Genomic DNA, 27,823 nt, shown 5'->3' on the forward strand with positions numbered 1-27,823 from the left:
CGCGCACTGCCCGCCTTCCCAGGCCTGGGGCGGGCCCGCGCTCTCAACGCGGTCGATCCCCGGGCGATTGCTTCTGTCTTGTGTGTAGATTAAGTTGCGCGAGAGGAACCTCGGAGGCGGCCGGAGCTCAGGCTAGAGGTTGGCTGGTTGCTGAACGCTGCCCCAGTGCCGGTCGGGCCATGGGCGAGCCCGACCCCTTGGTCTCGGGGCAGCTCGCGGCCCGCCGGAGCTGGTGCTTGCGGCGGCTGGGGATGGACTGCGAGTGGCTGCAGCTGGAGGCTGGGACTGAGGTGAGGGCGAGAGGCCTGGCGAGCTGCGGGAGCGGGGGAAGGCCGCGCACACCGGTCGGCGGGGAGGCGCCGAGGCAGCGGGCTCCGGCCACCTCAGGGCCCGGAGGGACCGGGCCGCGAGGCCAGGCGAGTCCGCGGCTTGAGGCCCGAGCTGGAGGGCGGCTGCGCGGGAGCGGGACCCGTGCCGGAGCCGCTGTAACGGACGCGGGCCTCCCAGCGAGGAGAAGGATGGGGTCGAGAACAGGCACTGTCCCAGTTAAGGGTCTATCAGAGACGGAGAAACTGAGGCAGAGGCGTCCCCACTGATTCCTAGGAGTGGCGAACCTGTCTAGGGAGTCTGAAGATGGACGCCTGGAAGGCTGCGGAGGGCGTGGACTCTCTGGAGTTGATTTTAAGTGTGATCAGGAGTTTAAGGGTAGCATGCCTAAACCCCTCGAACTGTAATACTGAAAATAAAAGTCTTCCATTCCATCTCCGAGGGGAACTGGAGCGTCGGGGTGGGCCACTCCTGAAGTGGGTCAGCCTTCTCTCCAGAAACTGCTCACAATGTAAAGCTGACTTAAAAGGCCGGTGCTGGGGATTGAACGCAGGGTCACAGAACTTGGAAGGCAAGGACTCTACCAAATGAGCTGTATCTGCAGCTCCACAAACGCAAAATTAGAAACAAAGACAAAGTGGGAGGAACAGTTCTAAGTGGGGGAGAGGTGCTGGGTGCTGTTGTGGGCTTTCAATCCTTGCAGTCTGCTCTGGAAGCAGAACTGGGTCAGGGATGCGCTTGCAATGTAGAATCCTTGAGGTTTTGGAAAGCCTGTACAGTACTGAATGTTGGTCATGTGTACTGGCTGGTCTTTTGTCAACTTGGCACACAAACCAGAGTCCTCTGAAAAGAGGGAAACTTAATTGAGCAAATGTCTCCATAAGATCCAGCTGTAAGGCATTTTCTTAATTAGTGATTGATAGGGGAGGGCCCAGCCCATTGTGAGTGGGGTTGTCCCTTGGCTGGTGCACCTGTGTTCTATAAGAAAGCAGGCTGAACAAACCAGTCAGCAGCACCCCTCCATGGCCTCTGCATCAGCTCCCGCCTCCAGGTTCCTGCCCTGTGTGAGTTTTTGTCCTGACTTCCATTGATGAGGGACTGCACTTCAGAAGTGTAAGCTGAAAAAAAAAAAAAAAACCCAAACCCTTTCTTCCCCAACTTGCTTTTTGGTCATGGTGTTTCCTTGCAAGAATAATAACCCTGAAACATCATATAAGATAAATTCAGTGAATTGGTAAGTTCGGTTTTTCTGATAAGCTGCATATTCTCAATTGAGAGGCGAATGTAGGGATTTATGGTTTGAACCAGGGGAAGAGAATTTACACAGTGAAGGAGCCTGAGAACGTCTGGGTGGGCCAAGGTGTGGCTTATTTAGTGATATTCTAGAGCAGGTCCTGCTTTAAATTAGGCATTAGAGGGCTGTTTATTTTTACCTATGAGGTCTTACTATTTTTCATCTTCATTAATCTGATCCCTGAGCATTTACTAGTCTCTCACAACCCTAGAGGGAAACTTAAGTGTTGACTTGTTCACTGAGACTCAGTTCTGTGGACTAATCTATTACTCCTGGCTAGTTGGGCACTCCTGGAGTAACGAGGGCAAGAGGACCGACCGTAAAGCACTATTGAACATACTCAGTACTGTTCCTTTGATCTGTGTGGAATTACATCTATGGGGCAAGACTCAGACAAACCAAGAGAAAGCTGAAGACTGAGGGCCTTGGGGGCCTGTGTGTAAGGGAAGCAAGCCTGCCTGGTGACCTGCAAAGTCAGGTTGCAGGCAGCGTTTGGAGCATAGCCTGCAGGGTGTATAAAGAGTTTGACTCAAAGCCAGGATGAGATCTGACTGTGGATCTCAGGTGATATAGCCCAGGTGGGTTTGCAAAAGGTTTTGAGAGGTGTGCCTGGTATCAGCCAATCATAACAGCTAAAGCAGGTTGGCTCCTGCCTTCCCAGTTCTTCCCCTCAAAGCTTCATTATGCAGATAGAAACCTCTAAGAACATGGACGGATCTAAATATCACACTGAAGGGAATCCTTTAGTTAATTATTTGTCTTTAAGCTTCCTGAACCAATCTGGAGAGTTTGGTGTAAGCACAAATGAACAGGGGTTGATTGCAGGTGAGTGAGCCACTTGCAGGCCTGCAGGGAACAGCTGTACGGGATTCCTGCTGCCTACTACCTGCCACCTGCCTACCTGCTTCTCTTGTGTTTGGTTTCCATGACTCTGAGTGAGTGGGGGAGGGGAAGAGGTGGGATGGCTCCCGAGTACGTCCTGGTTCTCTCGGCATCAGGGCCCTGCAGAGGAGGACAGGGCTGGAGATGGTGGTCAAGAGCAAGGAGGTGGTCAAGAGCAAGGACGTGTCTAGATCCTTGTCTGTGCTAAAGGCTGGAAGGGGAGCAGTTACCATGGGGAGCAGTGCTGAAATGGAAGCAGTGTGAAGGCCAGGACAGGGAAGGCGAGAAGGACGGAGGGCATTTCCTCTCTCTGAATTCTAAAGTCCTCTCAGAACAAGGTGCTTTCCCCCTCTGATGGCAGACAGGCTGTCTCCCATCCTGTCAAATGGAATATGGAATATTTTCTCTACAGTTGCTCAGAACTGTAAGCTCCTCTTCCCAGTCTCACCCCCTCAGGGCCTATGCTAATTAATTACACTTGCTACCAGAGATAGCAGTTGTTAGTGGACAGGAACGGTAGATGGTCCCCAAACACTCCCTCCCCCATCACCACGCTAGTCCTCAACCCTGGACGTTCTCCATTTGAAAAAAATGTGTGGGTGTGGTGGTCTGCATGTTGTGGTGTATACAGTGTATATGCATACTGGTCAGAGGACAGCTTCCAGGAGTCCATTCTCTCCTACCATGTGGGCCAAGATGTTGAACTCAGGTTGTCAGGCTTGGTAGCAAGTGCCTTTACCCACTGAGCTATCTTGGTGGCTTCTGATATAAAATAAGACTCAAACATCACCCATTTTGGAATCTGGCCAATTCTATAGACAGGCGGGCATCCTCTCCCTGTCTCCACTTGCTAAGTGCTAGGGCTCTAGGGGTTTCTCACCACACAGGGTTTGGGCAACACCCCTGTGTTCTCAAATATCTGCTGCACAGTGTGTTGGAAAGCAGTGCCAGATGTGGTTCATACTCTAGGAAGCAGTGAGGGCGGGATGGATGGTACAATGAGGTACTTCAGGGCTGTACTAAGCGTATGCGAGTAACATGAACTGTGCCTTGCCACTCTTAGGTAAGTGTAGTTAGTGTAGGCCCTGAGTGGGTGAGACTGGGAATAGGAGCTTTCAGTTCTAAGGAAAGAGCATTTTAAGCAGAGAGTATATATGAAAAGGCCCTGTGGTCGACTGGAGTGTGGACAGCTTTGGGTTAAGGCGGGTGTTGAAGAAGAGAGGTGATCTAACCTTTTTTCGTTTTCCCTCTTCAGCTGCTATGGGAAGAGAAAGACTCAGGTGCTGAAAACCCTGGCTGGGTGGACTGAGAGAGGGCAGTGGAGAGACCCAGGGCAGAAATGACCGCAAGACTAGGACTAGGTACTGTAGGACTCGGGAAGGAAGGACATGGAGTCGAAGGTGGCTTCTGTGTTCTCAGCCGAGGTCTAACTCGGTGATCGAGTCTATTACGAAGCGTTTAAAAGCAACTGATAAACTAGGCCAGAGCTGTCTCTGGTCTCTAAGGAGCCCGGAGGATATCATTCTGAAGGATTTACAAAAGGAGGAATGAAGGCTTGTAGAAAACCACAGACTATCCACGCCTTTAATCCCAGAACTCAGGAGGCAGAGGTGGGAGGTTCTCTGAGTTCCAGGCCAGCCTGGTCTACAGAGAGAGTTCAGACCAGTGAACGATATATAGTGAGACCCTGTCTCAAACAGGAAAAGAGCAAACATAACCTTGACTGTTTTCTGCTAAGGTCAGTCAGTTCGAGGCCAGCCTGGTCTACAGAGGGAGTTCCAGGACAGCCAGGGCTACACAGAGAAACCCTGTCTCAAAAAAACAAGATGAAACAAACAAAGAAACAAACAAAAAAAGATGGCTTAAGCACAGAAAAGAAGGAAGTAAGACCTGGATCTCAGAAGAACCTTATTTATTTCCTTCCCTCACGTGGTTGTGATTAGACAGGTATACCAGGAAGTGTGGCAGTTGGGAATCTGAGCTTCGTTTCTATTTTCTACAGAAACTCAAGCTATTCTTGTGGGGAAGCTCGGACTCAGGACTCAAAGACTTTAGTTGTAGACTACAAGCTAGACTCTGAAGAGTGTATACTCCACTGTGACGGGCTGCAGAGGTCAGAAGAGGTCACTGAGTCTGGATTTGGAGTCATGAGCTCTTGGCCACTGAGTACCTCTCCAGTCCCCACTTTATTTTGTGTACATATTGACTGAAGGCACAATATCAACTGCCATATCAGTTTCCTGGGAATCTACAGCTGGAAGGAACATGTCTGTCTGTCTGTCTGGTGGCAGATCAAAAAGGTAAAAGAAGCCTTACCAAGGCAGGGTGACAAGCTGAACTAACAAGATGGCAGTGAACGAAGCCAGCTTTACGTCCTGCATTTGAATGCACATTTGCCAGCCAGTCAGGTATAGAGACACAGCATAGTAGTCTTGGGAGAGGAGGGTCAAGAAATATAGTCATGGGGCTGGAGAGATGGCTCAGTGAATACGGACACTTGGACTGTTCTCCCAGAGGACTGGGGTTCAAATCCCAGCACCTGCATGGCAGCTCACAACTGTAACTCCAAGATATGACTCTTTCACGTAGACATATATACATGCAAAACACCAATGCACATAAAATAAAGGTAATAAAAATTTTTTAATTGTTTAAAAAAAAAGAATGCCATTCTCAGGCCAAGGATAACATGGCTGTATACTGGAGCACTGTGACAGCTGGTGCCACACATATACTGGTAGCCATGCCTAGGACTGGGAAGCTGGTACATGCCCTTGTAGAAGCAAGAGAGAACTGCTTGGAGAACTCTGTAGAGCAGAACAGAGCAGTGTGGAAAGCCTCCAGCTTGTAACCCACAATTTGACTTGGAGTTGCTTTACTTTCAAATATCCCTAAGAACTTAAATATGTTTCTCTTAATACAACAGCTATTGACAATAAACCAGGAGCCCTCTCAGACCTATTGAGATGACACACTCAGACTCAGGCTGGGAGTGCGGGCCAGGAACGGTGACTTCAGAGACACCTGACAACTGTAGAAGGGCATCGGAGATTTCTTGATGAACCTAGGGCAGAACCAGAGCCAACTGAAAAGATTTACTGAGAAAACCCCAAGGCCTGTTCTGAGTTCGAGGCCAGCCTGGTCTACGAAGTGAGTTCCAGGACAGCCAGGGCTATACAGAGAAACCCTGTCTCGAAAAACCAAAAAAAAAGGGGGGGGGGCAGTGCTTAGATGCGTTGATATTAGCTTTTATTTATTTTTGATTCCCCCCCACACACACACAGGGTTTCTCTGTGTAGCCCTGGCTGTCCTGGAACTCACTTTGTAGACCAGGCTGGCCTCGAACTCAGAAATCCGCCTGCCTCTGCCTCCCAAGTGCTGGGATTAAAGGCGTGCTCCACTTTTTTTTTTTTTTTTTTGATTATTTCTTTATGTGTATGATTATTTTGGCTGTGTGTGTGTTGTACACACACAGGTCTGGTGCCTGGGGTTGAGGTATGGGCAGAAGGCATCAGATCTGCTGCAACTAGAATTACTGATGGCTATAAGCCACCGTGTGGCTGTTGGGAAAACAAATTTGGTCTTGTGGGAGAACAGCCAGTGACTAGCCAGCTGTCTCTCCAGCCCTCCATGGTTAACTCTGTTATTGTTGTTGTTTGTGTTTGGTTTTTTGAGACAGGGTTTCTCTGTGTAGCCATGGCTGTCCTGGAACTCGCTATGTAGACCAGGCTGGCCTTGAACTCATTGGAGTTCTGCCTGCCTCTGCTGGAACTAAAGGTGTGTGCCACCACTACTGCCTGGCTTTTCCCCCCTTTTGGTTACTGTTAACTCTTTTGTTTTGTTTTGTTTTTCGAGACAGGGTTTCTCTGTATAGCTCTGGCTGTCCTAGAACTCACTCTGTAGACCAGGCTGGCCTTGAACTCAGAAATCTGCCTGCCTCTGCCTCCCAAGTGCTGGGATTAAAGGCGTGCGCCACCATGCCCAGCTACTGTTAACTCTTAAGTGGTCTCTTATCACAACATCTAGCTTTTTTCTATGTGGCTGCGGCGGCGGAGGAGAGGAGGAGGAGGAAGAGGAGAGCAGATGAACAGTTTAGGGTCCACAGATGTCTGGTTTCCTAAGTCAGGACTTGTGTTTGCAGCTGGTTGGTAAGCCTGCAAAGAACCTCCCCTGTTAGCATAGTGACGGATTGTGTCTTAACTGTCTTTGTCTTTCAGGTGACCATAGGACGGGGACTTAGTGTCACATACCAGCTGATATCAAAGGTTTGCCCTCTGATGATTTCCCGAAGCCACTGTGTTCTGAAGCAGAATCCTGAGGGACAGTGGACCATTATGGACAATAAGGTATAAGAGCTCATACAGCCTAAGGCTTCTCTTGAGTTGTATGGATTTTTAACAATTGTATATTATTTTAACTTATGTGTGCTTTGGGGAGGGACAGTATGTGAATGTCCGTGCATGTGCCAGCCCAGCCCAGCGTTGCCAGATTCCTCTGGAACTGGAGTTGAAGCCGTGGGCCACTCTGTGCATTCTGGGAACTGAGCAGGAGACATGTGATGCTCTTAACCACTGAGCCATCTCTCCAGCCCAGGATTTTCTGCTTTAAACATCTTTTTTTGATTTTTTATTTATTTTTTTATTTTTGTATTATTTGCACGTGTCTTTTATGTACATTTGTATGCAGAGGCTTGAGGCTAGAAGACAGGTTTGGGTTCACCAGAGCTGGAGTTTCAGGCAGTTGGGAGATGCCCCGTGTAGGCATTGGAAGTTTCCAGAGGATCTAGGGTTCTCTGGAAAAGGAGCAAGCCATCGCTTCAGTTCCCTTTAAATAGAACTTACAGTCACTGGTTTGGTAGGACACTTACAGAACCCTGGACCGAGGAAGCAGGTAAGGTGCCCCAGCATACGCAAGCACCCTGAGGGATGATGAAATGGGCCATGGATAGGGGCCTTTTTTTATAGATGGGAGTGGGGGAGGTCTTGTTATGTAGACCAGGTTAGCCACAGATCATCTGCTGCTTGGTGATTTCTACCTTTGTGTGATAGAATCTGGCTTCTCAGGGCCTGTGAGTGTGTGTTCTGTGGCTGAGTCTTGCTGCTTGGATAGTTAAGCTTCAGGTCTGCTAGCGTCAACAGCAACTCGTGGCCTTTATCAGACAGACATGTTTTATTTTACGTGTACGGGTGCTTTGTCTGCATGTGTGTCTGTGAACTACATTCATGCAGTGCTTGTGGAAGCCAGAAGAGGGAAACAGATTCCCTGGAATTGCAGTCACAGATGGTTGTCAGCCACCTTATGGGCTGGGAATTGAACCTGGGTCCTCTGCTTTTAACTACTGAGCCACCTCTCCCATCTGGCATACCTCTGAAGAAGTCAGATGATGGGCCGAGGGCATGGCTCAGCAGGTAAAGCACTTGCCACATGAGCATGAAGACCTGAGTTTGGCTCCCCAGGACCCATGTTAAGGCTGTGAGCTACCTATCTCATGTCTATAATCCCTGTGCTCCTATCACAAGATGAGAGGCAGAGACGAATCCCCAGAGCAGCAGCTGTGAGACCCTGTCCCATACCAGGGAGAAGAGACCTAAAAATATTGGATGTAGTATAATAAAATTAAGATATTTCTGTTCCTCAAAAGACACCATTGAGAAAAAGATGAGCCCAAGGTGGAAGTGATTGCTGCATATTCACAATTGATGACACCTGGGCATGTGTGTACAGAATTCCAAATTGGGTTTTTCCAAAAGACAGATATAACCCAGTTTCTAAAATAATGAAAACAGGGACATCACACAAGAGTGTACTGAATTCCCACCATCCACAAGAAGTTGTTTAATTCAGTGCTCAGGGAAATTCAAATCCAAACCACAAGGGAATGCCACCACACATTCTAAAGTGGTTAAAAGAAAGACTGGTGACACTGGGTACCAGCTAGGATGAGGGACAAGGACACTTTCTCCTTCAGAGGGAAGGCCAGTAGGCAGAGGTACTGTGACAGTCTGACTCATCCCGTTGTGTGTGTGCTCGTGTGACCGTGTGTGTGTGTGTGTGTGTGTGTGTGTCGGAAACATTTGTGGTGCCCACCCACAGTAGAATGTATAAATATTTATTTCTACGGTGTAGTTCAACAGTGCACACTGCTGTGCTGACCATGGATGAGTCTTAGAATCGTGACATTGAGTGAAAAGGCTTCGCAGCAAGTTGCCACACATGCTAATATTTGCCGGTAGCCCCAGAACTGGGCGATGGGGCAAGAGATTCTGACTCCCACACTAACTAACCTGGGTTATATAGCCAGGCGCTGTCTCAAAGAAACAAAGTAAGGGGTTAGGGAGATTGCAAGACAGGCATGCAGACCTGACTTCAGATCTCCGTGTAGAAATCTGTGTGTCTAAATCCAGAGCTGTGGAGGCGGGCGGGTAGAGAGGGAGTTCTAGAACTCACTGTCTCATCAGTCAGCCTGATTGCTGAGCTCTAGCGGTGAGAGACCATGTTCTTGCCCTCAGAAGGCCTGGGTTCAGTGCCCAGCACCACCTCAGGTGCGTCACCTATTACTCCAGTGCTGGGGATCCTCCCACCTCTGTAGGCATTTGCACTCAAAGGTGCCCTTTTTAGCGCTGGGGAGGCAGAAGCAGGCAGATTTTTGTGAATTTCAGGCCAGCCTGGTCTACAAAGCAATTTTTTAGGCCAGCCAGAGCTACAGAGTAAGATCCTGTTTCAAAAAAAATAAAAATAAAAGTAAAAATAAAAATAAAAGCAAAAGAAAGCCAGGCAGCAAGCAGAGGTTCACACCTTTAATCCCAGCACTTGGGAGGCAGAGGCAGGCTGATTTCTGAGTTCAAGACCAGCCTGGTCTACAGAGTGAGTTCCAGGATAGCCAGGGCTCCACAGAGAAACCATGACTTGGAAAACAAAAGCAAACGGCAAAATAACAATTGTAAGGGTTAGAGTGCTGCAGCGATGGCTCTGGTTAAGAACGCCCACTGCTCAGTGGACTCAGTTCTGAGCATGTACTGCGGTGGCTCACCACTGTCTGCAGCTCTGGGTCTCAGGAGTCTGATACTCTCTTCTGACCGCCATGGACACCAGGTATACACAGAACATACACACGCAGAGTGAAGAGCACCTGAGGAAAACCCTCAGTGCTGCACTGGCCTCCCACACACTCACACACACACGCCTGACAACAGAGTATGATTTATATGGTGTCCATTGTGCCAGGATCCTAGTCTCCTTGTGAGGGAAGGAGGGACGGGGTCATTGGATGCTGTGATGTGCTTTTAAAGCCATGTTGGAGACAGGGCTGAGGTGCACACTTTGGGATTCTTCATCTAGCTGTACATTTATGATTTATCCATTAACATTGCGTACTGTGCTTTGTTCAAGGTATTTAAAATATTGACTTGATACTTTTAACAGATTGCTAGCCTAAAAGTACACTGTAAATGTCAGTCTCGTGTGAGCTCAGCAGTGAGTTTAATCTCTAGCCCTTCCCAGAGTTAGAGTCCTCCCAATATCTGGTTAGCTCTACAGTCTGTCTCAGGGCTTGTCACTCCATTTAGCTAACCTGCCTCCACATGGCACCCTTTGCTGTGCTGTTGGATTCCATTCTTAGCTGTGTCCTTGTCCTGTGTTTTTCACAAATAGCTGCTAAAAGCTGTTTTTATATCTATTTTGTCCTTGGTGTCTTTACTTGCTGTCTTACTTGGGGTTTTCATTGCTGTGAACAGACACCATGACCACAACGACTCTTTTTTTTTTTTTTTTCGAGACAGGGTTTCTCTGTGTAGCCCTGGCTGTCCTGGAAACTCACTCTGTAGACCAGGCTGGCCTTGAACTCAGAAATCCGCCTGCCTCTACCTTCCGAGTGCTGGGATTAAAGGCGTGTGTCACCACGCCCGGCTTAAACAGTGGTTAGATGCCCACGCCTGGCCACAGCGACTCTTATAAAGGAAAATACTTAATTGGGACTGGCTTACAGTCTATTGTCATTGTGGTGGGGAGCATGGGGGCAGGCAGGAGCCAAGAGGTCTACATCTTGATCCACAGGCAGTAGGGAGATACTTGTCACACTGAATGCAGCTGTAGTGTAGGAGACCTCAAAGCCCACCTTCCTAGTGACACTTCCAACAACAGGGCCACACCTCCTAATAGTTCCACTCCGTATCCAAGCATACAAACACACAATGAGTCTATGGCGGCCATTCCTGTTCATAGCTGGTAGGCTGGTGAGCACAGAGGTAAAGTGATAGATCAGTTATGCCAGGTGGTTTTCTAAGGCACCACATGCTGACTTCACTCAGGGGTCACCAGAAGGATTATCATCTGATAGACACGGGACCCAACCCAAAAAGCAAACAGGAAGTCTGCCCAGTGTCATTCAGCTCTTAAATGGTGGACACATTGCCAACGCAGGCAGTCTAATCCAAGACTCCAGTGTTGGGATTGAACCGAGTCTTCCTATGCTACCCCAGAGCTCAGCCTCTCCCCATCCATGCTCTCAACAATGTCATTTCACTGAGACAAGAGGTTTGGGAGCTGAGACTTACGGTATTAGAGTGCTGTGCTGTGCATTTTACAAGGCTTCTCATTGTATAGACAAAACTGAGACACAGAGGAGTTGCTAAAAGTATGTAGCTAATAGAGCCAAGTATTGAATTTGGTCTGTGAGCCCAAGGGAGAGCCCCAGCTCTGCTTGCTACACTATAGCTCAGGTACACGGCTACTGGTGTTCCTTGGATCAGACTCCCCAGTACAGAGTCCTGCACTGTCCTCTTAGCATTTGTACACTGTCAAGGGCCAGCGTGCAGAGCGTGGGTGGCTCCTGCCTGAGCCTGGCCATGGTTGGCTGTGCCACTGCTTCCCTCCCTAGGAGCGTTTTCTCCAGTCTTGACGCATTGCCGGAGTTTAGGTCAATAGGAGGGATTGAGTTTGAGTGTTGAGTGTGTCGCTGGGTTTTAGAAAGGAGAGTTTGGCCTGTTAGACAGGCGTTCTCTGTGGAGGCATGAAGGTGACATAGGTAGGAAGGCAGAGCGAGCACTGTGTGCGCAGTGCTCTTTCCAGAGATGGTGCTTTACGACCCTTTCATTTCTGTTTGTTCTCAAGGGTTTTCCTTCTGAAAAGGCAGAAGGTTTTGCAGCAGCAAGAGAGAGATTCCATTAAGAGGAGGGAAATCGTGAGCTTATTTTTGTTTTTCTTTCTTTTTCCCCAGAGTCTGAATGGTGTTTGGCTGAACAGAGAACGTCTGGCACCATTACAGGGTTATTGCATCCGTAAGGGAGACCATATCCAGCTCGGTGTGCCGCTGGAAAGCAGGGAGACGGCGGAGTATGAATACGAAGTCATTGAAGAAGACTGGGAGAGTCTGGCTCCCTGCCTTGCCCCGAAGAATGACCAGAGAATGGAAAAACATAAAGGCTCGAGAACTAAGAGGAAATTCAGTTCGCCTGGGTTAGAGAATCTTCCAGCCGAGGGCTCCTCAGATCTCAGATGCCCACTGGCTAATGTCGCCAGTAAACCCATTGAGCCAGAGAAGTTGCATGGCAAAGGTGACGCATCGAGTCAGTCCTTGGGATGCTTGTGTCCTGGGCTGACTTCTCTGAAGGCGAGTGAGAGGGCCGCCGGGCCTCATGCTTGCTCTGCTCTTCCAAAGGTCCTGGAACTCAGTTGTCCTAAGAAGCAGAAGGCCTGCAGACCATCAGCATCTCAGAACAGCTTAGAACTGTTTAAGGTGACCATGTCCAGGATGCTGAAGCTGAAAACACAGATGCAGGAGAAGCAGATAGCTGTCCTAAACGTCAAGAGACAGACTCGGAAGGGGAGCTCAAAGAAGATCGTGAGGATGGAGAAGGAGCTGCGAAACTTACAGTCTCAGCTGTATGCAGAGCAGGCTCAGCAGCAAGCCAGAGTGGAGCAGCTGGAGAAGACTTTCCAGGAGGAGGCACATTACCTCCAGGTACCTCAGAGGCAGGAGGCGGGGCGCCCCGGGAGCTCCTGCCTAGAGTTTTCTGTGACACAGGGACTGAATGCTAAGTGCAGGAGACAGAGTGAGGGTGGAGCTTGGGAAAGATTGGGGTTTCAGCACACTGGTGAGGTCAGGAGCCAGGCGGGCTGCCCGGGTGAGCAAGGTGACTGAGCAGGCAGCCTGGGGACAGCTGGGCTCTGCGTCAGGGAGAGGTTGGATAACGGCTAGGATGCCAGCAGACCGTGTCCCTGGGGCTTTGCTCTTTGCTATCAGAGCAGGTGCAGGTCAGCCAGGTCCCCTGTCTGTACATGGCAACGCTTTGGCACTGCGATTGGCTCTAGCTCCCCTGGAGAGTGGGTGGCAGCAGCAGAGAATGGTTTTGTTCCTGTCCTGACCAATCAGAGTGCCACGGAGGCACGGCTGGCTGAGTGACAAGCCGCTGTCACCCTCCTGGAAGGTAAAAGAAAGAAGTACCTGAGTGGACCAAAGCTCTTGCATAAAGCTTCAGGCTGGAGTTGATCCTGTTCCTGCTTAAAATGTCAGTTCCCATGTGGCAGGAACCGTGCGGGTCACAGCCCAGCTGCTCAGGTAATAGCGAATGTCAGGAATACCCTATTGTTGACTTAAAACCAAAAAGGACCAGTCACAGCTGAAGTGCAAAGGTGGTGGTTTATCTTGCTTGGCGCTCTGGGCAAAGAACAGCCTGCCGTGGTACTGACTTGTTTCTGAAGAGTTTATACTTTTCTTTCTAACCTCTGCTATCTCCTCGAGCTGGTAGGGTTAGCAAAAGCCATGGATGATATAGGTGCCTAAGGGCATGCTTGGCGGCTGTGCATAGCTCCTGCTCCCCTTGTTCAGCCCAGACCACTGTAAATTAACAGAGGGTGGGACTCTCTGTTTAGGGTGTCACACCATCACTGAGCAGAATTCTCTTTAAAGGATAGTGGGTTCAGAGAGGAGAGTGACTGGGATTAATATCCATGGCTACTCTGTGCTGAAGGGACAACTGCGAAGTCTTTCCTGGGACTCAAGGTTAAAGGCAGAAGAGACTGGTTGAGATGCATGCCTGACGCTGCGTGGGAGCTCAGCTCCCTCTGCCCTCACGGTAGCCTGGCCTGACATTGGGTTTGGAATTCTGCTTGGTATTAAAAACCCAACTTTTTTTAATCATTAAGTAATTTGTGCTCCCTATTAGCACATTGGAAGAATGGTTGGCTGGCACATCAAATTCCAAATGAGTTGAAATCCCCCACCCTGTAGGTAATCCCTAAGAACAGAGACTGCCTGAAAGAAGCTGGCGGAAAGGCAGCGGAGGCTCAGGCCTGGGCAGAGAGTGCTTGGAGAGGGTGGGTGGTGCAGAGGGACAAGACAGGGAAGGAGTGTGGGGCCAGCCTTGGGGATGTATCTGAGTTTGGGTGTTTGTGGCTCTGTTCTCAGACTCCATTTATTTGAGTATTATGGCAATAAAAGCAACTTAGACTGTCACCCCGTGGTGCTTCAGAGCTGCCGGAAGCCCACTCCTGAGGCGGGTGATGGTAGTGGAGCAGATAACTGCTCGCATCCCTTGCTGAGAGCAGTTTGAAGTAAACTGGGATCTTCCTGCCCGCTTCCTGCCCCATGTTCCTTGTGGTGCCGGCTCCTAGGTTTTGTTATCTTACACCCTTGACTGCAGAAACCTTCCATTTCGTTTTGGCTTTTCAGGGTTTGGAGAAAGAGCAAGGAGAGTGCGACCTGAAGCAACAGCTGGTGCAGGCCCTGCAGGAGGTAACATAATCTCTACCCTTTCCTTCCAGAGGCTGTGGTGGTTGTGAGTGGGGAGCAGCTAGGCACCACATGGCCACTAGCTGCCTCTGCCTCTGAGCCACTCATCTGTGTTACCGCCAGGCTGCAGACAGAACAGGTGCCAGGTGCTCACACCATCAGGCTGGAGATTTGGAGCTTCACAGATACACAGCAGATCTCAGCGTGGAAGCTTACGGCTTCATCAAGGCACCACCTGGTGATGACAGAAGAGCCTGTAGACGCTCTCTGGGATGGGGACTCTACTTCCAGATTAGTGAGGGCAGCAGTTAGCCATGCCTGGGCCTTAGGGCCCGAGAGAGCCTGTGTACCTCACCATTCCTACACTGTGGCATCCAGAAATCATTCAAGAGGATTCTCCTCTTAAAAAAAAAAAACCCATTAACAGAATAGTGCTTGCTCCTTCTGGTGTGAAGCTCTCCAGCAGACTGCCAGTGGTTTATTTCACTGAACCCTAGTGTTGGGGCCGGCCAGCAGCTCACGTGTCCGGGTTCGAGCCTGAAAGGCATCTTGGAATCTGGAAGAAAAGAGGGAGCCTAGGCGGATTGAGAAATAATGGAACCAAGACAACTATTCTGCTCAAATTTGAACTAGGTTCAAATTTTTAATGGTGGACAAGCTTTATAAAAGACTGGGGAAAGTCCATTCCCGCCAATTCATCCTTGGAGCCTGGAACCAGCTGCAGGTGATGATGTGAGGGATAGGGCGTAGTCTAATAGCTGCGGGGCCTCTCAGCTGGTAGCAGTATCTTGAAGAGGAACAGCGACTGTGGCTCAACAGTCGAGTGATCTAGGGAGGAAGGCTCCACCCTAGATAATCTCCCTAATGGCTGCAAGGTCAGGTTCTGGCTCAGCCTGCTTCAGGTTTATGGGAGGCTACATCCTAGGGCTTGACAGCCTTTTATGTGCTCCTTATACCTTTAAATCTTCCTTCAGCTGGTTATGGAAGCACACACCTTTAACCTCAGTACTCGGAGGCAGAGGCAGGTACATCTCTTGAGTTCAAGGCCAGCCAGGTCTACATAGTGAGACCCTGACTCAAAAAACAACAAAAACTTGCTTCATCTCTGAGCTTTGTGATCAGTAATTTGGTGGATTTTCGGCCGAAAGGTTAGTGAGATGGTTAAAGTCTCATTGAGCACAGTGAGCGGCTTACATATAATTTGTTCAGGGTTCTCTCTGTTTGCTCATTACAGACCTGTCAGCCTTATCGGTACTAACAGTTATGTGAGAGGGAACCTGCCTAGATTTGCTTGTGGGCAGATGCATAAATGGCTTCAGAAATAATTAGGTGAAAATTCTATTTGGATTTTATTTATTTATTTATTTATTTATTTATTATATGCAAGTACACTGTAGCTGTCCTCAGACACTCCTGAAGAGGGAGTCAGATCTCGTTACGAGATGGTTGTGAGCCACCATGTGGTTGCTGGGATTTGAACTCCTGACCTTTGGAAGAGCAGTCGGGTGCTCTTACCCACTGAGCCATCTCACCAGCCCTGGATTTTATTTTTTAAACTTATCTACTTCATGGGTTGAAAGGATAGGCATTGTTCCCATTTGAGTATTTAAATATATGTTTATTTTACTGTCTGTGTGTGTGTGTGTGTGTGTGTGTGTACAAGCATTCACATGGCACTGGAGACTTGGTTGCCAGCACTCAGACAGCTTACAGCCCCTTTAACTCCAGCTTCCGGAGACTGGATACGGTTTTCTTCCTCCCAGGTCGTGTGAACACAGATGGCTTATACTCATACACACACAGTAAATAAAGACATTGTGTGTGACCACGGGTGCTTGTGTACCACAGTATGTGTGACGGGAGCTTTGGGGAGTGGGTTTCCCCCTTCTCCATATGGACTCCAGAAGTCAAACTCAGGTCTGCAGGCTGCACTGCAAACACCTTTACCCAATGAGCCAGCACACTGGCTTCCTAGTGGGTTTTTTTTGTTTTGTTTTTTTCTAGACAGGGTTTCTCTGTGGAGCCCTGGCTATCCTGGAACTCACTTTGTAGACCAGGCTGACCTCGAACTCAGAAATCCGCCTGTCTCTGCCTCTCAAGTGCTGGGATTAAAGGCATGTGCCAACACTGCCCAGCGCTTTCTAGTGTTTTTAAACTACTGCTTAGATGCTTTGAAACTGGCCAGAAAGTCAGGCTTTGCCCCTCTGTGAGGAAGGCCTGGGGTTTTGTGCTCCCTTGTAGCACACCGCACCTGTCTCGAGGCTTGGTCATGCAGTCACGCATCAGTCTGAAGTGGTATCGGGCATACTTTCTGACCTTGTCTGACATCGTGCTTGTGCTGGTGTGGATGACCCCTCTGAAGATACTCTCTTTTTCAGACTGCTAGAACTGTAGAACCCATAGTCACAGTGACACCACTGCTGGCTCTTGGGCGTGCCAGCTCGTAGACGACAGTGGCTGGTCTAATCGATCTGCTGTCCCCTCTCCCCTGTCCTGAGCCGTCCATCCTGAATAAAAGAAGGCTGGTTTTGAAATTGTCATCACTGGTCCCTAAAGTAAAGCGACCGAGCAGAGGGAGGAAGCAAAGGTGTATGGCTAACAAGAGGGTTGGGACGCAGCTCATCCTGATGGCTTACCTGCTCTTTCTGTAGCATCAGGCTCTAATGGAAGAACTAAATTGCAGCAAGAAGGACTTTGAGAAAATCATTCAAGCCAAGAACAAAGAATTGGAGCAGACCAAGGTACGGGATGGAGGACAGAGTGCAGTGCCTGTGGCCCAGCATTCTGTAGAGTGCGTGGTTGCTGTGGTGAATGCAGACGGTGTTCCTTACCTCTGGGAGATAATCTATAGTTACTCACTGTGAGGCAGCATCCCTGTCCTTCTTTGGACCCTGCATGCTAGCCTTTGTCTAGGGCGGAGTCTCCATTCGAAGCTGTCTGTCTCCCCATCAGATCAGTAGAATTCTTAAGTTATATGTTGCAAACATCAGTGCCTCCCAGGGCCAGACCAGTAATAAAAGTAAGGGAAGCAGCCTGAGCGTCAGAACACTGGGGGCTGGGAGGCCGGGGTGCTTCCGCCTCCTTCCCAGAGGGCAGCTCTTCTCTCCTCAGTCAGAAGCCACCCAGCACAGCAAGTCCAGTCTTCTCAGATCCAGTTCTTTCATAGGAGGCAGAAACCCAGATATGTAAGTGAAATGTTTTTCTTTAAGCTTGTGTAACCATAAAATATATACTTAGGCGGAATCGGGATGTTTGAATGTACGTACAAGTTCAGGGCCCCGAGTCACAGTTTCTAACCTCGAATCCGTCTTTTTTTTTTTTTTTTTTTTTTTTTTTTTTGGTTTTTCGGACTGGGTTTCTCTGTGTAGACCTGGCTGCCCTGGAACTCACTTTGTAGACCAGGCTGGCCTCAAACTCAGAAATCCACCTGCCTCTGCCTCCCGAGTGCTGGGATTAAGGGCGTGCGCCACCGCCGCCCAGCTCTGGAATGCGTCTTAAGTCAGACTGTATCTCGCCCTACTGGGGTCAGAGCTGGAGCTGAGGACAGAAAGGAAGACACCTTCTGGCAGATTTGATGTCCCTGTTCCTGGTGAAATCAGTACCTTTTATTTTGGGGTAGGGGTGTGTGTTTGCTAGGGATGGTCCAGGGCCTCAGGCATCCTGGGCAAGCTCTCAGTTTTCCGAGACAGGATTTTACTGTATAACCCTGGCCGGCCAGTAACCTATTAGGGTCACTGTTGTACACCACCCACACCTGGCTCCAGCATTCTAACAGGTATTTTTTTTGAGGTGGGATCTCATAGTCCAGGCTGGCTGGCTTCAATCTTTTACTCTGTAGCTAATAATGACATTGAACTCATTTTCTCTTAAAATATATTGTGAACTCATTTTTTCTCTTAAAAATATATTGTGATTATATATAATTTTGCTTGCATATGTACACATATGTATGTAGTACCTGAAGAGGCCAGAAGAAGGTGTTGGATTCCCTGGAACTGGAGTTACAGACATTGTAAGCTTCCATGTGGGTAATAAGAATTGAACTCGGGCCGGGCGTGGTGGCGCACGCCTTTAATCCCAGCACTCGGGAGGCAGAGGCAGGCCAATGATTTCTGAGTTTGAGGCCAGCCTGGTCTACAAAGTGAGTTCCAGGACAGCCAGGGCTACACAGAGAAACCCTATCTCGAAAAAAAAAAAAAAAGAATTGAACTCGGGTCCTCTGGAAGGGCATCCAATGCTGTTACCCACTGAGCCATCTCTCCAGCCCAGTTCCACCTCTGCTTTAAACTCTTAATCCTGTTTCCAACTCCCAAGTTGCTATCATTTTGCTTTACCACATATATTAAAACTGAGGAACTTAAATTTTTTTTTACGGTGGTCTGAAGAGATGGCTCAGTGGTTAGGAATACTTGTTGCTCAAGTCCCAGCACCCCATATGGTGGCTCACAGCTATCTATAACTCTAGTTTTAGAAAATCTGGGGATCCAACCTCTCCACCAGTGCACATACATGTGCACAGTCATACATACAAAACACCCATATACATAAAACAAATCTTAAAAAGAAAGAGCATCTCAGAGATCATGGCTTTAGCCTGGATCTTCCTCCTCTGTGTGACTTAGTAGTTTTGATTAGAAGAGAAAAAGACAAAAAGAGCCAACTGCTCAGATGTAATTTGAGTGGCTTTTCCTCTTTGTCTTGAACTCCTGTTGCTTCCTGTTTGGGGGGTGAAGACATAACTAATTTTCAACGTAAAGAGCATAGGTAGGGTCCTTCCTAACAGCAAGCCCACGGGTGTCCTCACCTAACAGTAAGCCCACGGGTGTCCTGACCTCACGGTGTCCTGACCTTGGGGATAGAGGGGAACAGAAGCAGGAGGTGGCAAGCGTCGGAGGGTTGGACTTGTTTCCAGCCATGGCTGGGGGTGGGGGTTGGGGGGATAGGAGAGATGGGTATTCTTCTGTCCTCAGAGACAGCTGCTAACTACACCAGGGACTGTACACTCACTCAGGCCCCTGCCTCTAGAGTGATCTACCTCTCTCGTCCTGTGAAACTATAGTTTTGGGGAAAAGTTTTTAGCACTCAGGTTGTGACTTGCTAGTACCAAGCCCCCACCTTGGCTATTCGTGGAAAGGAACAAATTGCATATAGAGCACATACCGAGAAAGTAGGGTTTAGTTCCTCCAGGCCGCTGCAGCTAAAACACTGTGAATCGGGCAGCTAATGAGCAACAGCAATGTATCTTCCAAAGTTCTGCAGGCCTAGGAGTCCTGGAAGGCACTGGCAGATGAGGCTGGAGTCTGGCAAGGACATAATTTTGGTCCTCAGCTGCTATTTCTTCACACGGAGAAGAGCAGAACCAGCCTCTGCAGCCTTGGTTCTGAACCACTCATCCTGTCCTGCCCATCCTCCTAGCAACCTCAAGGCTTCTCCTAACTGTCAGCAGGTTAGCATTGAGCACACGGGGATGGGGTAGGCAGGGAGCCAGCTTCTGTGTCAGGAGGCAACTCTTGGGAAAGGGTGCTCACAGGGAGAGTTCCATCCTTGCACAGGCGCCTGATCACACCGCGCTCCGCCAGCCTTGCTCCCGGCCTGTCCTGCATTCTGCGGTTTCCCTGTGACTGTGGTGTTGTCTTTGCAGGAAGAAAAGGACAAGGTGCAAGCGCAGAAGGAGGAGGTTCTCAGCCACATGAACGACTTGCTGGAGAACGAGCTCCAGTGCATTATCTGCTCGGAGTACTTTATTGAGGTAAGTGTGCGGTGCTCACCCCCACCCTGGTGCACCGGCCTCTGGCACCAGGGGATCATTCTTTAGACAAGACTCGGTCCTCACTGTGCTGCCCCTCCTTAGACACTTACATGCACAGTTACCGTTTAACTGCAGTGAAACTCCGGGGGCCACTGAGCCTGAGGGTTTGAAGTGTTGGGAATATAACTGCCCACTGCTGCTGCTGTTCCTTTCCTCTGGGTGGGCACGGCGCGCTGTGTGGACTTGTGGTTTGGCTTTGAAGCAGAGTAGTGAGTGCCATTGATTGTGTGGTCACTGTGGGTATCAGGCACCAGAATGAATTTATTTCATGGCTTTGTGGGTCCTTTTGAAAAGCAAACACCCAGCCAGGCATGATGGCCCACGCCTTTAATCCCAGCACTCGGGAAGCAGAGGCAGGCCGATTTCTGAGTTCGAGGCCAGCCTGGTCTACAAGGTGAGTGCCAGGACAGCCAGGGCTACACAGAGAAACCCTGTCTGGAAAGAACCAAACCAAAAAAAAAAAAAAAAAAAAAAAAAAGATAAGCAAACACCTGTCTCCTAGGCTACCGTTTGTTACTTCGCCATGTTATCACACCAGCTATTTTAATTTTCATACATTTTCGTACCATTTGTAACCAATTCATTTTATGCTAAGTGTTACGCTTATACAGTTGAGTAGCAGGTGAGTTTTAGTCTTTTTTACACCTTTGGAAAGGAAGATGGGTGTGCAGAGAGACTGCTGTTCCCAAGCAGCCCCTAGGAAGATTGGGTGTGTCTGCCTCCTGCGGAAAGACCAGGTCTGTGACTGGAGTCACTTTGGCTGCCACTTTGGCTGCAAGTCATTCCCAGCGTAGTCTCCAGTCTGATGGGTTGCTTAGGACTGTGGGAACTGGAGGGGAGTGGGAGGAAAGGGAGGCAGAACCGGGTGCTGAGCCAGCCGGAGCAGAGCGGAGCCTCTGTGAGGCGGGGCTGTGGTGAGTCTGCCTGTGGGCCTGGGAGATTCGCTCTGTTGTGCTTGAGAAAGTAAGAGTGTCCCTTTCACATTGCAGGCTGTCACCCTGAACTGTGCCCACAGTTTCTGCTCCTTCTGTATCAATGAATGGATGAAACGGAAAGTAGAGTGTCCCATTTGTCGAAAGGACATTGAGTCCAGAACCAACTCCCTGGTTCTGGACAACTGCATTAGTAAGATGGTGGATAACCTAAGCTCAGACGTGAAGGAAAGAAGAAGTGTCCTTATTAGGGAACGGAGAGGTGAGTGGCTCTGAACTCCTACTCCCTGACAAAGGGCTTCCTTACTTAGCTACAGCAGGCGTTTTTACAGGGTGAAGTTGGACAATAGAGTTTAGTAAATGTTTTTGGAGTACAGGCAGGAGAAATGGGAGTATCTGCAGAGTTCAGGTAGCCCGCATAGGAAAGAACCGAATTAGAGTTAGTCTCTGTTGTTTGAGCTCCACCTGGTAGGTGTGTTCCCGCTTGCTCTGGAGCAAAAAGCTGGGCCAGAAAACAGTCAAATGGTTTGCTGTCTGCACACCAGGTGGTGCTGTTGCTGAAGGCAGCCGGCCAGTTAGAGATGGAAATACATACATAAGCTCTGTAAGGGCTTAGGGCTGGGGTGTAGTCAGCCACAAAGCCCTGGGTTCAGTCCCTAGCACCACTATTCACACACACACATTATTGCGTCCTGGTGGGTTTGATAACACATCTCCAGTCAGGGGACTTGGGGTGAGAAGATTGGGGAAGGGATGGCAAGTGTTCCTGAACTGTCCCTCCTAGTGAATATCTGTCCATTTAAGTCAGTGGTTCTCAACATCCCTAATGCTGCAACCCTTTAAAGTAGTCCCTCTTGTTGTGACTGACAACCATAAAATTAATTTGGTTACCACTCCATAACCATCTGTACGTTTGCTACTGTTATGAATCACAATGTAAATATCTGTTTCTGGTGGTCTTTGGGGGTCGTGCCCACAGGTTGAGAACCGCTGGTTTAAGTGATGCTGCCACACTAGGGGCTTGCTGTGTTAATGCCGCAGAAAGCCACTCCTTCATGTTGCAGCAGAAGATTCTTGGTGCAGAACAAGGAAGCTGCTGGGTATTGCATAGAGAGCCATGGCACAAGAGGCGGGGTGTCCATGGCCGTCGTGTTCTGTTGCTACCTTCTGGGAATTGGAAATTAACTCAGCTCCTGTCTGTGATGCTGTCACATGACCGGTGTGTGGGGGTTGGGTGGGGGTGGGGTGGCCTGGTTATACTCCTGAGCTGAGAGATGCTGGGCAGCATAGAGGCCAGATGCTGGTCATAGCAGTCGAGTGGCCCTACAGGAACCAGCTTTTCCAGGTAGGGACAGGGATCTGTTGCTGACACATGTGCATCCATAGTGTGAGACTGGGCTGGGTGCTGTGGATGCCGAGTGGGAAGGGTTCCTGGCTAGGAGTGTGAGCTGACCCTTGACGTGTGTGCTTGCTGCTTTCCTGATACCTGCTAGAGTATTTTGCTCAGTTTAGAGTCTCTATAAGTTTTACCTCTGCCCTTGGTTCTGGCAGAAGCCCATTGCTCTTCATTTCCACCTGTATTTCCATAGGAACATGACACTAGCCCTGGGAAGAGAGAGAGCATCTCACTTCCTCTCACGCTTACCTGAAGGTGTTGTGTGGCTTCAGAGGAAGGACCGCTTACGTGGGTCTGGGCAGGTGGAGATGAGAGAGGATCCTGTAGAGGAAGCCATGTTTATGCCAAGCCTTACAGCTTTCTGGTTGCTTGCTTTCCAAGCCAAGAACATGACACAGTTTGCAGAACAGCCAAAACTGGGAGGGGCCTGCCAATGGCTTGCTTCTGTCTTCCTGGGAGTCAGATTAGATAAGGAGCAGGCTATGACTTTTGAGCGGAAGTGTGTTGTCTGGGTCAGGGTGGGATGCCTATGAGAGTTTCTTTTTTCTTTTTCTTTTTTTTTTAAGATTTATTTATTTATTTATTTATTTATTTATTTATGTAAGTAAACTGTAGCTGTCTTCAGACACACCAGAAGAGGGTATCAGATCTCATTAAGAATGGTTGTAAGCCACTATGTGCTGGGATTTGAACTCAGGACCTCTGAAGAGCAGTCAGTGCTCTTAACCACTGAGCCATCTCTCCAGCCCCCCCCCCCCCCCCAGGAGAATTTCTTTGCCCAGCCTATGTTGTTGTTCAGCTGATGACTGGAAGAGCCCAAGTCCGTCTCTGTCCTCTTATGGAGAGTCACTTGCATAGACTAAGGACCACAGTCCCTCCTCCCTTCTCTGCAGAGGCTAAGCAGGCTATCCCTGGGCGCCTCTGGAAAGAGGAGTGACTGTTCAGGAAACCACGCCCTGTTGCACACCCTGATCGCAGCATGTCTGGCAGCCAGTTCTCACCGCAAGTGCAGCTTTGCGACCCGTTCTTTAGACAGGCAGAAGGTTCTGTGCCTTGATTTAGGAAAAGATGTACCAGAGCCACCAGCAGCGTTGTTGGGCTGCAGTCTGGGGGCCAGCTCTCTGTGAGTGTTCAGCTCTCTGTGAGTGTTCTGGCTGCAGTGTGGGGGCCAGCTCTCTGTGAGTGTTCTGGTGCCATTTGAAGGCTGGTTTATTCCTTAGTGCGTGGGAATTTCTAAAAAGAACTTAGGATCTGGAATGGAAGAGTGTTCAGTGGTCAAGAGTACTTTCTGCTCTTCCAGAGGACTGTGTTCAATTCCTAGCACCCACATGCTGGCTTACAACTGCCTGTAACTCCAAAGGGATCTGACATGTTTTGGCTGTTTTAGGCACCAAGAATGCACATGGTGTGCATATATGTGTAGGTAAAACACCCTTACATATAAATACAACAAACCAAGCGAATACACAAAGAACGCAGGCTCTGTGTTTGGGCAAGGGTTTGGTTGATTCTCACGCAGATGTCCTGTGCTCTCCAAAAGCAGGGCCTTCCTCAGCTTCCCTGACTGTAGGTTTAGGTCCCAGTGGGAGCAGCACCTCCTGACTGGTTAGCTGTTGGGGGTGGGGGATAGTAGGAGGCTGGATTAAAGCAGGATTAAAGAAGCATGCCTTGCAGGTGGGGTAAATAGCACATTCAAATGCCACATTTGTACCAGGGTCACTGTGGCTGGCTGTGTAAGGGGTCACTGTGGCAGGCACCTTCTGAAGGAAAGGGTTGAAATTCCCCGTGGGGAGATGGTAAGGGGAGGGCCATTCTTGTCAGATTCTCCCTCCCCTGTTTTCTCTGCTCCCCTTAGATTAACTATGTTCACACAGTTTCCCCAGCCGTGTCTCCTCCCCTTTTCCTCCAGGTTTTGTGGTGGTTGTAGGGTGGGTTTGAGAGGCCAGCCTGAAACTCAGAGCCCTCCTCCCTCTGGACTTCCCAAGTGTTGGGGTCTTAGGCTTGAGGTGCTGTGCTCAACTCCCCTGAGTTTCGAAAATGAAGGAAGCGGGGCTGGAGACAGCTGGAGGGTTGGGGTCTTCACCCTGCATGGGAGGAGAGGCATAGGAACCCAAACGATCTGCAGGTGAATTGTTCTTTCTTTCTCAGCTCTGGCTCCTACAGACTGCATCCTCCCAACCCTCCTCCCCCACCCCTGTTCCCTTGCTATTGTAACACTAAGTTGAAGCTCTTGATGAATGTATGTGGAGAGAAGGCACCGTGAATCTGTGAGTTGGGCTGTTCTGAGTTGAAGGCTCCTAGGAAGATCCACCTTGCCTGTGACTTCAGCCACCCCTGTTTAGCTAAAGGAAGGTGGTGTAGAGAACAGAGAACCAGCAAGGGTCCCAGACTCCAGACAGGTCTATCCGCTCCCCTGGAAGTGTATCTGATGTTGCCCAGCTCCTTTCTTAGAAGCCAGCCTTGACAGGATTGCTTGGTGGGTCAGCAGCCTTCAGACTGATGAAGAACTCACCGGAGAGAGTGTTAGATTGCAGACTCTGAGCCCTGTCCTGAGACTGCTGTTTACCCAAAATCAACGTGTAGGGTATGGACTGTGTGCCCAAGGAAACGGCTCAGCAAACTTGCACTCAAGGACTGGGATTGTTTATGGAGGTAGGGTCTGCTGTGTAGACCAAGCTAACCTCTAACTCAAAGAGATCTACCTGTCTCAGCCTCCCCTAGTGCCACCATGCCCAGATGGACGGTTTTGATTTTTTTTTTTTTTAATTTTTTTGTTTTGTTTTGTTTTGTTTGTTTTTCGAGACAGGGTTTCTCTGTACAGCCTTGGCTGTCCTAGAACTCACTTTGTAGACCAGGCTGTCCTTGAACTAAGAAGTCTGCCTGCCTCTGCCTCCCAAGTGCTGGGATTAAAGGTGTGCACCACCACTGCCCGGCTTGTTTTTGACTTTTTAAAAAATTTATACTTTGCAAAATTATTGCTAGGTAAGAGTTAACAGACGTTACTAGACGTATTTGTCTGGTTTCTTCATTAAAGTAAGAGTTGTCTTCTTGAATTCCTTTCTCTTTTCCTCCTTATTGAGAGCTCAAATACAGTTAGAGATGACAGGAAGGCTGGGGGATGGCAGAGTCCTCACAAGATGAGAACTCAAGTCTGACTCCCAGAGTCAATTAAGCTGGGCATAGTGGAACTTAAAATCCCAGCGTTGGGTAGTGGAGATGGGCATGTCCTTGAGTCTTGCTGGGAGCTTCCTCAGTCGGCCTCAGGCCATGGTGTAAGAAAGACTGTCTCAAAGAACCAGGTGGACAGCTGAGGAGAGACACTTAGGCACTGAGAGAGTTGACCAGCCTCCCCTCTCATGCACAGACACATGTCTCCCCTCAGGCTTACACACCGGTGGGAGTGTCTGCGTCCAGGGTGTATATAGTGGTAGCATCACAGGAACTGGTAGAGAAAGCACTGTGCTGTGGCGGTCAGCTCTGGGGCTGTGTGGACTGCATGAACTAGTGACCCAGAAAGTACCGGCACCTCCGGCTTCTTGCCAGTCTGTAGTCCCTGTGATCGCAAACAGGTATGAGAGCTGACTTAGTGACCTGTAGTGAGAGCTCTTTGCCATGTCATCAGAAGCTGCCATCTGTTTGGAAGCACCCAGGAGAGCTTTCCCAGCTGAGAAGACTGGCCTTCCCAAGTGATGTCAGTCCTCTTCTGTCCAAAGAGAGAACCGGGTGTTCAAGAACAGGCAGTGGGATGACCTTGAATGTAGGCCCACCTCACATTTAAATATGCCTGGTGCATGGTCTAGTGTGGAGAGTGGGGGCTCCTGAGCCCTCCTGTGTGAAGGGGAAGACCTGCTGGCTCAAGCGGGATCCTCTTGTTGCTGGAGGCTGCCTGAGCATCATCATTAGCCCGCAGCCCACAGTGCAGCGCAGCCACCAGGGGCAAGCGTCCTTTCTCCCTTTACACTAGTGGCTGTGGAGAACAGGCAAAGAAGGCAGAGATGGACGGGGCTGTGAGCCAGTGGAACACGGGCTCCTCCTTCACATTTCTCTTTCTCTTCAAAGCAAAGAGACTGTCATGAAGGTCACGCTGCAAGGACATGTGAGAGACTCTAGGGCGATGGCGGCTTGGCTTGTTCTAGAGGATTCCCTGGATTCCCTGAGGCTGCTCTGGACGTCTTCTGGAAGCCATGCGCTGCAGAGACTGAGTTAGGAAGTCTGTGCCACTGGCCTTCCGTCATGCAGGCCCTGCTGCTACCACCCCCCAACGTGTGCTGGGACCCTGCTCGGACTGCCTGACTGTGCATTAAATGAGTTGAGTTCTGTGTTTCTTAATTTGTTGATTGTTTTTGATACCTCATGCACCCTCTTGACATCATTGTGGACAGCTGGGTGTGAGTCCTGTGGCTGTGTGGAAGGTGGCCTGCATTTTGAGAGCCTGGTTTACCTTTTTATGAAAACATGATGTCATTTCTTGGGAATAAAATGTATAAAACTCTCAGTTGCTCAGCTGGGCTTCGGTGTGTTTACTTTCCTTTGTCTCCCACTCCCTCACAGTCTCCCAGGTAAACACTGGCAGCTCAGCCGGGCATGGTGGCGCACGCCTTTAATCCCAGCACTCGGGAGGCAGAGGCAGGCCGATTTCTGAGTTCGAGGCTAGCCTGGTCTACAAAGTGAGTTCCAGGACAGCCAGGGCTATACAGAGAAACCCTGTCTCAAAAAAAACAAAACAAAACAAAACAAAAAACACTGGCAGCTCAGAGCCTGCCGTCAGGAGAGTCACTGTCCCTGATAGACTGCCAGCAGCCCTCAGCCTGAGAGCTCAAGTTCAGGGCCGCACCTGGTGGGCTCTTGGTGTTGTTTTCATTCTGGGGAGTGTGGGGTGTCACTGCTTTCCCTGTTTGGGGAGTTTTTTCTTTTGTCTGCCATTGGGGGGGATGTTTTCCGTGCTCTTTCCCTCAGTCTCATGGGCAAGCAATGATTAATGAGAACCTGACACACCCCTCCTCTTTATTTAAAAACTATTTTTTTTTAATTTTTTTTATTTAGGTGAGTACACTGTAGCTGACTTCAGACACACCAGAAGAGGGCATCGGATCCCATTACAGCTGCTTGTGAGCCACCATGTGGTTGCTGGGAATTGAACTTAGGACTGAAGAAATACTGTTCTTAGTTTGGCTCAAGTGCACCAACACTGCTTGCAGAAGCTTTTCCCTCCCCCCTGCTGCTTGAGGAATTTCCCCCCCCCCCCCCCATGTAAGCAAGGTCAATAGTTCAGTAGCAACCGGCCCCTTCCCCATCTGAGAGGACTAAGAGGTCACGATGACCATAGCTGCTGGAGCAAGGTTAGCTGTTCTCAAAAATTAGCTATAACACAGCTCACAGTCCTTGGAAACCCTGCCTCAGTTTGAAATCTGAGATAAACCACATAACTGCCTTAACCTTGCTGACAAAGTTTTCT

At 49.4% G+C, this 27,823-nt stretch overlaps 1 protein-coding gene and 1 long non-coding RNA gene across 2 annotated transcripts in view; both read left to right on the forward strand.

Moving 5' to 3' along the window:
• On the forward strand, positions 1 to 26,876 carry Rnf8 (ring finger protein 8). The gene is made up of 8 exons (NM_021419.2): positions 1 to 290; positions 6,721 to 6,849; positions 11,718 to 12,461; positions 14,172 to 14,234; positions 16,883 to 16,972; positions 19,873 to 19,980; positions 21,030 to 21,234; positions 26,428 to 26,876. Exons 1-8 carry the CDS (start codon positions 180 to 182, stop codon positions 26,442 to 26,444), a joined length of 1,467 nt encoding a protein of 488 aa, NP_067394.1. The 5' UTR covers positions 1 to 179; the 3' UTR covers positions 26,445 to 26,876.
• Gm28043 (predicted gene, 28043) overlaps positions 1 to 27,823 on the forward strand; it is a 91,191-nt gene continuing 63,368 nt past the window's right edge. Inside the window, exons 1-7 of the long non-coding RNA NR_132314.1 lie at positions 1 to 290; positions 6,721 to 6,849; positions 11,718 to 12,461; positions 14,172 to 14,234; positions 16,883 to 16,972; positions 19,873 to 19,980; positions 21,030 to 21,234. This is a non-coding gene — a long non-coding RNA (predicted gene, 28043). The remainder of the gene's footprint in view (positions 291 to 6,720; positions 6,850 to 11,717; positions 12,462 to 14,171; positions 14,235 to 16,882; positions 16,973 to 19,872; positions 19,981 to 21,029; positions 21,235 to 27,823) is intronic.

This window comes from Mus musculus, chromosome 17, assembly GCF_000001635.26.
Source record: "Mus musculus strain C57BL/6J chromosome 17, GRCm38.p6 C57BL/6J".
In the NCBI taxonomy this organism is placed as follows: Eukaryota; Metazoa; Chordata; class Mammalia; order Rodentia; family Muridae; genus Mus; species Mus musculus.

What these genes read in the sequence shown, in the direction of transcription:
- Rnf8 (NM_021419.2), top strand. Translation starts at nt 180, where the DNA reads ATGGGCGAGCCCGACCCCTTGGTCTCGGGGCAGCTCGCGGCCCGCCGG. An exon ending in AGCTGGAGGCTGGGACTGAG is followed by an intron (nt 291 to 6,720) that starts GTGAGGGCGAGA and finishes TTTGTCTTTCAG; the next exon opens with GTGACCATAGGACGGGGACT. An exon ending in TGGTGCAGGCCCTGCAGGAG is followed by an intron (nt 14,235 to 16,882) that starts GTAACATAATCT and finishes CTCTTTCTGTAG; the next exon opens with CATCAGGCTCTAATGGAAGA.